At 42.1% G+C, this 15,706-nt stretch overlaps 2 protein-coding genes across 3 annotated transcripts; one reads left to right on the top strand and one right to left on the bottom strand.

Annotated features, from left to right (window-relative positions):
- Positions 1 to 327: 327 nt before the first annotated feature.
- Positions 328 to 10,086, bottom strand: LOC306861570 (T-complex protein 1 subunit beta). 2 transcript variants are annotated; one of them, XM_079403930.1, is made up of 16 exons: positions 9,965 to 10,086; positions 8,338 to 8,412; positions 8,194 to 8,259; positions 8,012 to 8,123; positions 5,198 to 5,274; positions 5,004 to 5,116; positions 4,701 to 4,903; positions 4,245 to 4,345; positions 4,046 to 4,173; positions 3,850 to 3,953; positions 2,669 to 2,788; positions 2,379 to 2,507; positions 2,195 to 2,298; positions 835 to 934; positions 618 to 759; positions 328 to 521 (listed from the first exon to the last, which is right to left on the bottom strand). In XM_079403930.1, exons 1-16 carry the CDS (start codon positions 10,052 to 10,054, stop codon positions 491 to 493), a joined length of 1,695 nt encoding a protein of 564 aa, XP_079260056.1. In that variant the 5' UTR covers positions 10,055 to 10,086; the 3' UTR covers positions 328 to 490. The 2 variants fall into 2 exon arrangements, with proteins under 2 accessions (XP_079260056.1, XP_079260057.1); XM_079403931.1 differs by lacking the exon at positions 9,965 to 10,086 and adding an exon at positions 8,987 to 9,095.
- LOC306861571 (ras-related protein Rab-19-like) lies at positions 9,988 to 15,643 on the top strand. The gene is made up of 3 exons (XM_079403932.1): positions 9,988 to 10,244; positions 12,400 to 12,583; positions 12,658 to 15,643. Exons 1-3 carry the CDS (start codon positions 10,053 to 10,055, stop codon positions 12,942 to 12,944), a joined length of 663 nt encoding a protein of 220 aa, XP_079260058.1. The 5' UTR covers positions 9,988 to 10,052; the 3' UTR covers positions 12,945 to 15,643.
- The last annotated feature ends 63 nt before the right edge of the window (positions 15,644 to 15,706 follow it).

Raw genomic sequence — 15,706 nt, 5'->3', positions numbered from 1 at the left:
TTCATGCAGTAATTTGTGGAAGACTTTTTAAGACAGGAAACAGGAACTGAACGTGTTGCAGAACTGTTCAGATTCTGGTAAATGTGAAGTAAAATGACAAAGTATCAAATCAGAGTTTTAAAAATTTAAAAATAAAAAAAATCTGCCAATGAAGTTAGAATAGTTTTCTCCTTAAATTGCCAAGAAAAATAAGCTTAATTCATTTTTTTAATTTGTATTTTTTTTCAGGCTTTGACCGTTTTAGCATTAGTATTTGTTTTGTTAGTTTTACTGATTGGACCAGTTAGTGTCACATCACACACAATTACTCTAGAGAAACACTCAATAGTCAGTCATGATGTTTTATTGCGTAAACAAAAAGGTCAAAGGTCACGTAGAGCAGTAACATACAGACACAACTGACGCTAGGGAAGTGCAACTACACATGAAACTATGAAACAAAGAGCATCATCTTCCTGTTAATAAATACACAGACTGCTGCTAGGGGTGTTCAGCAGGGGTGATGATCTGGCACACGCTTCCTGAAACACACACACACACACACACACACGTTAAAAACACGCAGCAGCGTCACAGAGAAGACTGGTGAAACAACACTATGAGCAGAGAAGTGTGACCTGGGAGCGGCTTTGATGATGTTGTCGACGCGCAGGATCATCTCAGCAGCCTCGGCCGCGCTCAGCAGCACCTGCCTCTTCACCTGGAAGCTCTCGGTGACGCCCAGAGCCACCATGTCTCCCACCGTGCCCTGGGTCATGTCTGAGAGCACAGGGGTCAGAGGTCAGAGCACAAACTCACTCAGGGCTGAAGTGTGTGCACGCGTGCGTGTCTTACCCAGGCCGAAGGTGCTCTTGTTGTCCTGGTGAGCGGCTCTCAGCTGAGACACCAGCTCTGCGCTGTCGTACCCCGCGTTATCAGCGATGATGGTGGGCAGCTGCAACACAAACAGCCCTGCTTGAGTCATCATGCGCTCAGTTTGAGTAATTACAGGACCGGAAATGAGACCTGCGCAACATTACTGAACACTTTCATCACACCGTATTCACTCAAAACCAGTGTTGAGCAGTCACGCATAACTTAGTAACGTTACTGTAATTTGAGTACTTTTTTTAGTAACAGTAATTTAAAGCGTTATAATTTCCAAAATAGCAATTGGAGTATAGTTCCAAGCCGAGGTCTCTGTGTGTGACATCATTGCAGACAGAAGTTCCTGCCCAGTGCTGAAGTTTGCCAAAAATCCTTGTATGAGATGATTATCGTCTTGCATCTACATCATGTTACTTAACCCCAAGTGGCTTTTTTTTTCTCCCCAAATAACAGCACAAATCACAAATATGTGATAGTTTAACTGTTTGATCAAATTAATGTGTCATTAAATGACTTAAAACTGACAAGAAGACTACGTGTTTGCTCTTTTTCAATGAAAGTAGCTGCAAACAAAGCAGAACTGAGCAACACTGTGGAGTTTTGTTCCTGATTAAACACATATTTTGAACAAATGGGTTGCGTGAACAAGTCAATGGCACATTCCTAATTAAGGCATCACTTGCATCGTTCATGAATGAATCTGCATTTTGAATGAATAGGTTGAGGGGATGATTCAACGGCCCATCCATAGAGACTGGGACTTTACAAATGAACCAGTTCAGTGAAGGATTCGATTATCATCTCTGAATGAATGATCAATTACTTAAACCTATTGGTGAGTTCTTTTCTATTTTTCCTATTAGCCAAGCATCATCACGGCAAAAAATGCTTTTCTTCTTACTCAAATTTTGTGTCTTTGTTCCAGCCAAAATATCTTGAAATTCTTAAATCAAGGAGGGTTTTCTAGACAAGTAAAAATTATTGTTTTGTTTTCAGAAAAAACATGTCAAAATGTGAGTTTTTGCTTGAAACAAGCTAAATAATCTTATTTCAAACAGAAAACACGATTATTTTGCTCACCCCATTGAAAACAAGACAATTTTTACTTATCTAGAAAATCCACCTTGATTTAAGAATTGAGATATATTGGCTGGAAAAATCTAAGAAAGGTTTTTTTGCAGTGATGAAATTGTAATTGCAGTGTAAATGCCTATAAGGGGATGCATACGAAGAACAAAAAATGCCCTTGGAAATCAACTTAGGGGAGTGAAATGTCCCTTAATGCACACGCTGTGCTGCTGATACGCCAGTGCTGTGCGTGACGTACCATCATCAGGGCTTTAGCGAAGGACTCCATGGCCACGGCCTCTTTTCCTGGCGTGCGGATGGCCAGATCTGACACGGCTTTGGCCATCAGCATCTCGGAGCAGCCTGGAGCACAGACAGAGGTGTGAGTGAGAGTCTCAGCACACACTCAGGAGTGTGTATCACAGAGCCGCTGGTGCACTCACCTCCTCCGAACACTGTGCGGGTCTCTTTGATGGTCTGCGCCAGCACACACAGAGCATCATGCAGCGAGCGCTCGGCCTCGTCCAGGATCTGCTGCGTCGCCCCGCGCAGGACGATGGTGCACGCCTCACCTGCGCACACAAACACACTCATCATCATCACTGTTATTATACAGCTATGCTGATATATACACATCACAGCATTTTTGGCCAAATTGTGCAGCTCTAAAACCATCAGAGCAAACCTGGAGCATGTTAACAAAGTTTTGTTTGGGCAAACAGCCAGCACTTACCCATGTCCACTCCAGAGAAGTGTATGAGGTTGTCCTCTCCGATCATGACCTCCTCGATCAGCTTACAGTGGCCAATCTTCACCAGCTCAGGGTGGTCAAAGGTGGAGGTGATCTCACCGCCTGAGCGACACAAACCAGCAGAATCAACACCAGCACACAACCACTGCGGCAATCAGTCCGACACACGTAAAAACACAATATTCAGCCCTTTTTTGAGAGCTTTTCTCAGTCCGGGGAAAGGGGATTTCTGGAAGGGGCGAGTAAAGGGGAATTTAACTTGTCTGACCGGACAACTAACCTCATTAAAACACTGAATGTAATGAGATCAGTTTCAGTGTAAACGGCGATTGATGATTGGTTAATGTATTGACAGTAACAAGGTCGTGTCAGTAGAGGCTCACGCTGCCTGTCTGTGGGAACGAATCAAAACGAACAACCACATCCAGAACAAACATGCTGTGGTAAAAAAACATTTTTATAACATGACACGACCAATAAAGTGCAGTTTTCCCTGAAAACCAGTAGGACTGCAAATTTGACATCCAACAGTTCAATAAATGAGTAGTTAATGTTAAATTACTTACAATTTGGACACAATATTGTCAATATTTGACAGTTTTTGACTCAATTTGTTTAACATATTTAAAATCTATATTTAAAAGTCATCATTGCATTTTCCCCAACGCTTCATATTATTTGTATATTTATATATAAAAAACTGATGTAAAACAATAAGCTCATAAGATTATTTATGCTGTTGTAATTTTGCAGTTTGAATGCATTAATGCTACATCTCAGCTCCTGTGTGGAGTCTGTGTAAATTAACTTAAATGCCCAAGTACTGATTTCATTTGATTGGTAGCAGCCCTATAATGTCATATTATATTAACATAACATTTAAGAATTTGATATGAACAATGATGCTTCCCTTTAATAAGGTTAGGTAAGATCGCCCTTTATATAGGCAGACATCACAAATACTCTGATTTGAGTGCTAGCTGACAGAGCACTGATGAGAATACTGCTTCACAATATACTACATTTACACAAATTAATCACATTTTGGACAAGTTTGAATAACGATGCAGATAAGGTTTAATGTGGAGCCCAGAATGAGTGCTACACAGCAGTGCATGCTGGGATACAGTTCTCAGAGTGTGCACCAGACAGTGTTTGTGTACCTGTGACGAGAGCCAAGCGCTCGACTCCCACGAAATCAGCGTGTTCGATGGCCATCACGCCGGCGGCCGCAAACATCTGCTCGGGGTAGTTATAGATCAGCTGCCTGAGGAGGAACAGCAGATCAACACGTGTCACATGACCGCTCACGCATGCATCACATGACCTCCCCCCACGCATCACGTGACCCGGGCGCACCTGTTGATGAAGCAGTTGATGCCGTGCTTGAGGATGCGCTCCACCTTCTCCTTCATCTTCTCTTTCTCGGCCGTCTCGATCTCAGCTACTTTAGCGGTGGAGTCCACGCGCACTCTGGAGCCAAAGATCTGCGGACACACACGCTAGCGTTACACTACTGCCGCTAGTCACACCAGCACTCGCTCAGAGACTGGCGTACCTTGATCTTGTCCGTGTCCATGCCGGTGTTGGCGATCAGGATGTTGGCGTTCTCGATCCTCTTGGGCTGGTTCACACCGATCCTCTTGTCCAGCAGGAAGCCTGCGAGGAGCAGGAAGAGCCGCTAACATTAGTGTGCGCTAGCTCGCTAACATCCCTGACTGACTCATCAACACACTGTTAACCAATCACAGATCTATCTGACAAAACACACGCTCGTCTTCTAAGTGCTAGCTTCTGATGCTTCAGAAACATTATTATTTGATATAATGCAATAACACAAACAACAATAAGATAACAGTATAATATATATATATAGTAATGTTAATATCAGTGCTATTTTCATAATTAAAATCATTGAATATTTAATGGATAATTTTCACATTTAAAGATTGATTTGTCATCTAATGGCTCCTGCTGTAAGGCTGTTGTATGAGTGAGTGAGTGAGGTGCAGACCTTCGTCCAGGTAGGAGTCGATGAGGCTGCCGCCCAGCTTCTTGATGACGTGGATGGCCTCCAGGTTGCCAGATCCTCTGAGTCTGAGCACTGCCTCCACAGCCAGCTTGGAGAAGTGATCCTTGTGGTGCGTCAGCAGCTTGGAGGAGAGCGTGGTGCGCGCGATGTTCATCAGATCCTGCTGGAACTTCAGCTCGTCGCTCCTGCGGGGACACACACACTCAGCTTTAACCTTCATCTCTGAGACTTACACTCACTCACACACTCACTCACACACACACAGACAGAAGCTCCGCTCATTACCCATGATCCACTGCAGCCTCTCCGAGTGCATCGCGTGCCGCCTGTGTGGCCTTCCTCCAGCCGGCAATGATGATCTGAGGATGGATCTTCTTGGCGATCAGCAGCTCTGCTTCCTGCAGCACAACAGTTAGACACTCATTAGACATCACTCAGGACTGCGTTCAGACGCTGTGAGGAGGAGAAAGAGCTCGTACCCGCAGCAGCTCCGCCGCCAGCACTGTGACCGACGTCGTCCCGTCACCCACCTCGTCATCCTGCACCTTAGACATGTCTGCAGAGAAAAGGACTCATAAACAAGTCTCTTCTGCTCACAGAGGCTGCATTTATTTGATTAAAAATACAGTAAAAACTGTGAAATATTACTGATGTTTTCTCTGTGAATATGTGATAAACTAATGTATTTCTGTGATGCAGCTGTATTTTCAGCATCTTTACTCCAGTCTTCAGTGTCACATGATCTTCAGAAATCATTCTACTCCGTGTTGCCAGACGTATGATAATTATGACCTCTGTACTATATACAATCAATAATGAAAGAAATCCCATAATGCACGATAATTTCAGAATTGTGTGTCATTGTAATCATAGGGCTTCTATACTCATTGATCCAGCTGTGGATCCTACATCTACCGTCATGACTGTGAGGAGAAAGAGATGCACCGATCGACCGCCCAGTGTTCAGAATCGGCTGATTTTTCACGTGACCGGCCGCTCAAGTCCTTCAGAAATAATTCTACATGTGCATCTCAGAAAATTAGAATATGGTGAAAAAGTTTTACTTGTAACTTATTTAAAAATGTGAAACTTTCATATATTGTAGATTCATTGCATGTAAAGTAAAACTCTTCAAAAGTTGTTTTGTTTTAATTTTGATGATTAGAGCTTACAGCTCATGAAAGTCAAAAATCAGTATCTCAAAATACTGGAATATTTCCTAAAATCAATCAAAAAAAGGATTTGCAAAACAGAAAAGTTGAAGTTATGTAAAGGTATGTTTAAAAGTGTTGATTTCTGCACTCAGTACTTGTTCGGGGCTCTTTAGCACAAACTCCAGCATCAGTGAGGAACGGCATGAGATCAGCCTGTGGCTCTGCTGAGGAACTATTGAGTCTTCAGCTCGTCTGGATTGTTGAATCCACTGTTTCTCATCTTTCTCCTGAAAATATCCCATAGATTCTCTCTGGGGCTCAGGTCAGGTGAGTTTGCTGGCCAATCAAGCACAGTAACACCATGGTCATTGAACCAGCTTTTGGTACCTTTGGCAGTGTGGGCAGGTGCCGAGTCCTGCTGGAAAATGAAATCAGCATCTCCATAAAGCTTGTCAGCAGAAGGAAGCATGAAGTGCTCTAAAATCTCCTGGTAGATGGCTGCGTTGACTGTGGACTTCAGAAAACACAGTGGACCAACACCAGCAGATGACATGGCAGCCCAAATCATCACTGACTGTGGAAACTTCACACTGGACTTCAAGCAACATGGATTCTGTGCCTCTCCACTCTTCCTCCAGACTCTGGGACCTTGATTTCCAAATGAAATGCAAAATTTACTTTCATCTGAAAAGAGGACTTTGGAGCACTGAGCAACAGTCCAGTTCTTTTTCTCCACAGCCCAGGTAAGACGCTTCTGACGTTCTCTCTGCTTCAGAAGTGGCTTGGTAGCTCTTTTCCTGAAGACGTCTGAGCGTGGAGACTCTTGATGCACTGACTCCAGCTTCAGTCCACTCCTTCTGAAGCTCTCCCAAGTGTTTGAATCAGCTTTGCTTGACAGTATTCTCAAGCTTGCAGTCATCCCTGTTGCTTGAGCACCTTTTCCTACCCAAATTCTTCCTTCCAGTCAACTTTGCATTTAATATGCTTTGATACAGCACTCTGTAAACAGCCACAGCTTTCAGTAATGACCCTCTGTGACTTACCCTCTTTCTGGAGGGCGTCAATGTTCATCTTCTGGATCATTGCCAAGTCAGCAGTCTTCTTCATTATTGTGGTTTCAAAGAACAAGAGACCCTGAATTTATACTGTAGAGATGGTCATTAATTGAAACTCAAATGTAAATATTCTAATGTTTTGAGATACTGATTTTTGACTTTCATGAGCTGTAAGCTCTAATCATCAAAATTAAAACAAAAAAACTTTTGAAGTGTTTTACTTTACATGCAATGAATCTAAAATATATGAAAGTTTCACTTTTTGAAATAAGTTACAAGAAAAACGTAACTTTTTCACCATATTCTAATTTTCTGAGATGCACCAGTAATATGCTGATTTACTGCTCAAGAAACATTTCTGATTATCATCAATGCTGAAACTGTTGTGCTGCACATTATTTTTGTGGAAACCATCATACGTTTCCAATCAAGAAGTGTTTTAAGGAACTAACACTTAATCATCGAGGACACATTACATTGATCAAAGGAGACAATAGCTATATTAACATCAGTTTTATGTGCATTTTAAAGTATCGCATCAGAAACAAGTAAAGGAAATGCCAAATTTCGAAAAATAAATCAATCACTTGCTTGAGGTGGTTTATGACTTGTGTGAAAAAGGGTTAATGCATTATGGGAGACGGAAACGCATTGGCTGAATAAATTCCTCCATGTGACTTGTCGCTACGAGACGGGATAAGCTGACTAACCAGCAGATCGGTCTCGTTGCACAGATGTTGTTTTGGTCGTTCTGAAATCCCTGAGCAAAGTATTTCTGTATAATGGTCTCCTAGAACGTTCTTCAAGCAATGACAGCATTTATAGTGTTACGTCTGCTCGCTCTGAGATGCAAGTCAGTCATCATTTATGAAGATTACTATATTTAGTAGCTTCTAGTTTTGATATTTAGTGCCAGTTTATCAGGAAGTGATGGCGTTGTTCTCTCTGACTCGTTAGACGGAAACGGTGCTGTTTTATGTGACATTGGAAGTGAGCACAAGTTAAACTCGTAACTTTGGATGGAAACCCGGCTAGTTAAGAGATTTCCTTCTGGTGTGTGAATCCTGACGAGACGGGAACTGACCCACGAGCACTTTGGCGGCGGGGTTGTCGACGCCGATGGCCTTCAGGATGGTGGCTCCGTCGTTGGTGACGGTCACGGTGCTGTCCCTGCCGCCGCTCATCAGGATCTTGTCCTGTGGGGTCAGAGGTCATTGAGCAGGGTCACTGTGATGAGTGTATGTGAGCTGTGAGAGCGAGTCGTACCATGCCCTTGGGCCCCAGAGTGCTCTTCACCAGATCCCCGATAGCGATGGCACCGATGAAGGAGGACTGACACACAGAGAGAGAGAGAGTCAGACTGAGGGGTCATGGATGATCTGTGTAATACGAGCGTGAACAGGGACTCACCAGACGAGCCGTCTCTGCCTTCTCCTCGTCCGCACCGTGCCTGAAGATACTGACCGGAGCCATCGATAATGACGCCTGCAGCAGCAACAATCATCAGCTAACAGAGCTTTTATACTTTATTACAATACAACAACTGTTAGGACAATTAAAAAAATACAAGTTATTTGTAATAACATGAATAATCAATTATTATTATAATAATAAAAATCTACTAATAATACACAATCCTATATTTCGATTATATTAGCATGACTAATATGAACCCAATACAGTGAATCAGATCAGATCAAGTGTTTGAGTAATTAATGATCAGAGAGATTATGACGCGACTCCACCCTCCTCAGAAAACACTAGAAACCGCGTCACTTTAATACAGCTGCGACACACACTACACACACTATATATATACACACACACACACACTATACACACACACACATATATATATACTCGATATAGATCTGAAAGGCTGTTATTGATGAGGTATTCCGGCTCATTGTTCAGACGCACGCTGCGCTTAAAGCGTCGCTCCGCCGGAATACAGCTCGAGTCTCGCCGCAGACTCACACACACACTAACATTAACCGCTACACGCGTTTATCACTCATTACACGCTCATTAATTATGATTTAAACACTTCTCTGCTCACCATGATTACAGGATGTGTTGAGGAGACGCGCACGCGACCGGAAGAAGGGACTGGAGAGAAGTGCGACAGATCAACTGCTTCCTGTGAAGAGCTTTAGCGCGAACGCTCTTCAAATTAAAAGTCTCTGCGGTGCGCTTGCGCAGTTGATCAGAATGAGCGATAAAAACGAATTTAAAATTAAACTAGTAATGCATTATTATTTTTCAGCAACCTAATAATAACTAAATAAACCTACTCCCATGATATTAGTTTGGTAAATTGCGGAATTTTAAATAAAAGCAGCCCACATCATGGTGTAATATCATGGTGTCCCGTGACTTTTATTTACGCATTATAATTGTTTTATTTGAAGTAGCAACGAGAAGATTAAAATAAATAAATAAATACAAATTAACCTAACAAAGTAACTACTTTAGTAAGCTAGAAACGTAAGCTTTATTGGTTCTCAACTGTATCCAGCAATTAAATTCTTATAATTTGGACACAAACTATTTTTAATGTTACAAAAATATTTACCATGTTTATATAATTTTAAAAAAGTTTTTAAAATATATATGTATGAAAAAAAGAAATATAAATTTAAAATTGAATACAGCTGAATTTAAGCTACATTTGCCACCATTCACACATATTAACATAATTGTTTTTGATCCTGTTTTGATTTTATTTCAAGCTTTTATCAGTGATTCTTGCAACAAACAAACAACTCCTTCAAACCAGTGTCCCAGGTTTCTAAACGGGTTTGAAAGTGTTGCAATCCTCATAGCTCATATCATGTTTACTTTCAGCTTAATGATCAACCATTTCTGGAGGTGAAGCACCATTTATTGAAAAACAAAAGCAGAAAGCATCATGTGCAATGGCTCTGTGTTGTAGTTTATAGTTTTTCACAGCATGGCATGTTGAGTGTGTTTGTAGTCGAGCTGCTGCTGCTGCACTACATTACCCACAATGCAGCAGTGCAGGTGGCGGTTTCACCTGTCGGTCCAGGTTAGGGAGGAAGGTGTGAGAGTGCAGCAGCAGCAGAGACGAGACACTGAAGCATGGGCTCCTGATCGACCGACTCATGGAGCCAGAGGACCCTCAGGACGACTCCTTCGACTTCCTCTTCAAGATCATCCTCATCGGAGACTCCAACGTGGGCAAGACCTGCCTGGTGCAGAGCTTCAAGAGCGGCCTGTTCTCCGAGAGGCAGCAGAACACCATCGGAGTGGACTTCACCGTCCGCACGCTCAGCATCGACGGACGCAGAGTCAAGGTCAGAGGTCACCGGGGTTTAATCTCAACGTTTGTGTGTTTGTCTTTTAACCATCAAACCGCCAGGGACTACAGATGAACGTTAGCCTGAATGGCTCAATCTGGCCTGTTTACATAGTACATACTTGAGTGCTTATGTTAATGTGCACTGTCCGTTTGAATATAAAGAGAGATAAATGAAGTGTGTGAGAGGTGCTCAGTGTGGTTCTCCTGCCGCTCTACACTGAACCGGTTCCAGCAGCAGAACCAGATCAGCAGGTCTGTCCTCTACACGCTCAAACAGGAAGTGCTGATGCTGATGAACACACTGCTTCCTGCAGCACTGAGAAACACACGCTGTGCTTGAGAGAGAGATTCATTTACTGATGCTGACGTGTTTGGTTAGGGAGTTGTTCACTTAAACAGAAATAATCTAAAGTAAACATATACAAAAATACATTTCAATTACTATAATTCTAAATAAATACTAAGTTAATAATAGAAAAGCTCAGTGTGCAGGAATACATCTGTCCTGTGCTGTTTGAGATTTACTGTCAAAGACTGTTTAAACTGCACACTGCATACTACTCATACTACTACTGCAGTATGTTTACTGTGTACATACAACACCTGGATGACCTGACCTTCTATTTACTGTGCAATGAATTAACAGGAAGTGATGTTTCTCTTTATCAGACTCCAAAAAAGGTCATGCTTTTAACACAAATGTGTATTATAGAAAGAAAAAGTTAAGATAACTGGACGTCACTTACAGAAGGAGGTCAAGTGAAGAAGTGTTTATGGGGGAATAATGCAGGTTTCAATCATGCATATGCTGTGTGGAGATTGTAGTACACTGCAGTATATAGCATACACTCAGAAGTATGTAGTGAACACTGTAAGGTAGAACATAGTGTACACTGCAAATTGTGATATATAGCGTACAATAAGTTGCAGACAGTATATAGTATAGTGTTAAATAATCAGTGTACAGCATATACTGTACAGTATACTGCTCTCATGCCTATGTAATGTAATCTTTGCTGTTTGCAGTATGTGTAGTAGGCAGTATGTTGTACTAATTGTGCAGTAGGCAGTATGTAAAACAATGTTCACTGTGCTGATGAAATTTATACTGTTCAGCAGAATGAAGTGGACAATGTCCTCTAATGCAGTACATAGTGTACACTACGCATAAGTCAGTATGCAGTATCCAACATACACCAAGTAGAAGGCAGTATGTATGCAGTGTTTAATAGGCAGTTACGGGTTCAATAGACCATGTAGTGTGCAGTGCACATTGTTTAGTATGCAGTGTACAGTATTCAGTATGCAATGGACCTTTTTCACATTTCCAGGTTTCTCAGCAGCTGAAGTCGTCATAGATGGGTAAACTTCTACAGCACTGAATGGGAGACGACCACAAATATATATTTGCATTCCCATTTGCTCAAAAGCAAAACTCCACGATAGTGTTTTCACAAAAAAGAAAAACAGAGACTGATAACGGCAGGCAGAAGAAAGAGCAATGTCAAATTTACCATCACTCCCACAGCCGCTGTATTAGAAACACCCTTGCATTAGCAGTCACTTTTGTTTTTGTAATTTGATGCAAAGTTAATATAATACAGAGTGTAGTGTTATAAATGTACCTACATTTGAAAAAAATTACAATATAAGAAACTTTGGAGGATTTATGAAGCTGATGGAAGTTGACAAGGGTCCATATGCAGGGTTTAGTATGCAGTATGTAATGTACATTTAGTACACAGTATGCAGCGTAGTGTTCAGTCCACAATGCAGTATACAATGTTCCGTAGGCAATATGCAGTGTTCAGTATGCAGTATGTAATGTACAGTGTTCAACAGACAGTTGGCAGTGTACAGTATGCAGTATGTTTAGTACACAATATGCAGTGTTCAGTAAGCAGTATGCAATGTACAGCGTTCAGTAAGCAGTATGCAATGTACAGCGTTCAGTATGCAGTATGTTTAGTGTGCAGTATTCAGTAGGCAGTATGTAATGCACAGTGTTCAGCATGCAGTGTTTAGTATGTAGTGTTTAGTGTTGAGTATGCAGTGAGCCGGTGTTGCTCTCTGTCTTTGGTGAGCACACAGGTGTGTTTGGTGTTTCTCAGAGGAGTGATCAGTGTGTGTGTGTGTGTGTGTGTGTGTAGATGCAGGTGTGGGACACGGCGGGGCAGGAGCGCTTCCGCACCATCACACAGAGCTACTACCGCAGCGCTCACGGGGCCATGATCACCTACGACATCAGCCGCAGGGACACCTTCGACTCGGTGGAGCGCTGGCTCCATGAGCTGCAGCGCTTCGGAGCCGCTAACCTGGTCACCGCGCTCATAGGTAACAGCTAGCCACCTCCTCCGCACTGAGATCTAGCTTCAGTCTGCTCCCTAAGCACTTCTGTGTCTCCTCAGGGAACAAGCGCGATCTAGAAGCGGACCGGCAGGTGCTGTTCACGGACGCCTGCAATCTAGCGGAGGAGCAGGGCATGCTAGCGACGCTGGAGACGTCTGCGAGGGAGGCGTGGAGCGTGGAGGAGGCGTTCGTCATGATGGCGCGGCAGCTGCTGCTGCAGAACGGCCTGAGCGTCACGCCGGACACCGACGATCACGTGCTGCTGCGCACTAACTCCCGCACCGTCATCAGCGGCCCGGCACTAACACACGCCGCGCGCGACAAACAGCAGCCCTGCCAGTGCTGATCCAACACCACCGCTGTGTCCCAAATCACTCACTCGTTCACTAGTCCCTATATAGTGTATGGTACACTACATGGCAGTTGAGTGCACTATATTAGATTCGGACGGTGACGTGTAGGCTACACTGCGCGAGAAACTCGGAGCTGTTTCATCACATACGTACTTTTATATTACATTACCTTATTTTAGACAATATTAATAGCAATAACACTCAAAATGACTTTATATTGTAATTCGTGCTGTCAAAAGATTAATGGCGATTAATCTCATACAAAGTTTTTGTTTGCATGTGTTCTGTGTGTGTGTATATATATATATATATATCACATAGTATATAATTTGAAAAAATTACATGTATTTACATGTCTATATTTATATTCATAATATATCATTTTTATTTAATGCACAATTTTTCTGAAATATATACATGCATGTGTGTTTATATATGCATAATAAATATACACAGCACACATATGTAAAGAAACTGATTGTGTGTGTGATTAATCACTTGCCAGCACTAATACTCTGCGTCAGCTTTGTGCTTTCATTGATAATTAGCATTGCAAAACAAATGAATAATATATGTTCTTAATCATTAAATACAATTAAAATACTGTCATCAAAAATAAACACATTAACACGTTCATCATTTTATTTATTTATTATGTGTAGTCTCTTGAAACTCTGCGAAGCAGATAAAATAAAGGTCGTAGTTAGTTCTACGTCAGAAAGAATACGCTACCTACAGGTTAAATCATTTTAAATTATCCACCAAATTATCAGAATGTGTAAATTAAGAAAGATGCCACCTCAGTAAATGACTAAAACATTAAACTGAGTAGATGCCTACATAATATAAATAATGTCTGAAATAAACGTTAAAGCAGAAAAAAGAACGATTCATTAAAACTCACTCGCAAAATGCATTGTGGGTAAAAAGTGAGTAAATGTAGGGAATGAAGTCGTTCACGAACAGCACTACTACACGGCTGACAGCAGATATAGTGCACTATAGAGCGGTTTGGGCCACAGCGGACCACTGAGGGGCCGTTCACACAGAACGTGTTTCTCTCCACTCTTCCTCTGTGTAAAGCCCTGCTACAGACCTGTACGACCCCGGCGCTGTTTGCTGCGCTTTTAAGACTCCCTGTCCAGTTAAAAGTATTTCTGCTGGGGGGCGTTCACACTTGCCGTCTTTTTTTGACAGATGTTTTTAGTAAAATAAAAAGCTGGCAGCGTTTTGGTTACAAACAGCAGCCAAGGGCTTCTTTTGATGCTATAAGAACAGCTGCTGCAGAAATGAGGAGAAAGTAGGCTCACAGAAGCACAACGATGTGGTGCTTACAGCAGTTTAGTCCAGGAGCTCCATGATGCACGGCTGGTGCTTTAGATTAGATAGTTGTGTGCTCATATCAAACAACTCCTTGTGCTCCGACACTAGTACGATCTGTCTACCGCTTATCTTCTCCTTTTTGTTGATCAGCTGTCAAAAAGGCGGGGGTTTTTTTCAGAAAAATTGAACTTTTTCTCAACTTGAGACGCTCTGAGCTGCAGAAAACGACGCCGGCCGTGGCCTTTTTTAAAAAAGTGCTCAGGACTTTTCTGAAAACACTGTTTACTGCATAGCATTATAATGTAAAACACGCTGGCAGCTTCAAAAAACTGTGAACATAGCCGTACACACTGCTTTTCCATTCATTCTCTATTTAAAACACGCTAGACGGACCTGTACGACTGGTGCAGTGTGTCTCGCACATGAGATTCGTGAGAAGCCTTTATTAATATAGGACACTTAGTTGACAGGAAGTGACACACAGTGGACCAATCAGAAGACCCCGGAGGCGGAGCAAGCTCTGGAAGCTTTTGTATACAGTAGCAGGTTGGCATGGCAACTGTTTTATGTGATTGCAATGTGGTGGAGGAGTTATTTTAGGAGGTTTTACGAGAACTGTTACTGAGCACCGCGTCTGGTGTTTTAGACACGTTCTGAGTGAACGGCCCCTTACACGGTTCATGTTTCCTGTGAATAAATGAAGTCACTGAACGCGTGCGGTTACGCTGGATTAAAGCATTCGATTCACTGCCGTCACCGCTGAAGAAAACAATCCCATCACATCTGAAGAGTTTTATTAAGGGCATTAATAACTACTGATAATCACTATTTATTGAACATCTGAGTGTTTTGCTGTAGTGTGGAAGAGCTGAATGTTATAGATGTGATTTAATGAGAGTTTATACAGAGATGTTACTGTATCAGGCTGTCCGGGGCATCCAGGGAATGTATGTTGATCTGAGTGCATTTGTGCTGGAAACGAGACGCTCGCATGGAGCAGCAACATCACTTTCTGCACTCGTGTGGATGAACGTCTCTATAAACGCAAGTCCAGAGGAAGTGACTGATGTTCATTATCGACAGCAGAGCGACTCAAAGGCCAGACGGCACTGCAAACAAACAGGAACTGATCACTGAAGTTACTGAATCATGTGTTCCTCCATCCGCCGGACAATGAATGTTTGATTTAGTTCAGTTTTCAATCCATTTCCTTTTCGTATTATTTTGGGGCTGCGTGTGCTGATATGATTTAAACATTTATTATAATAAATCAATCACTGGTCATGATTGATGATGACGGGCTGTCAGGGTGTGTACCAAAACTAAAATGATCGTGTTTTTTCTTCTTCTGTTTTAGAAGTTTGTTGTCACTTCTCCACAACATTTTTTATTATTCAGTTCACAATTTTGTTTTTATTTTAATTACTAAATC

The sequence above is a fragment of the Barbus barbus genome (genome assembly GCF_936440315.1).
Source record: "Barbus barbus genome assembly, chromosome: 42".
Lineage (NCBI taxonomy): Eukaryota > Metazoa > Chordata > Actinopteri > Cypriniformes > Cyprinidae > Barbus > Barbus barbus.
Note: the sequence above shows the minus strand (reverse complement) of the source record. Positions and strands in the feature narration are given on the sequence as shown.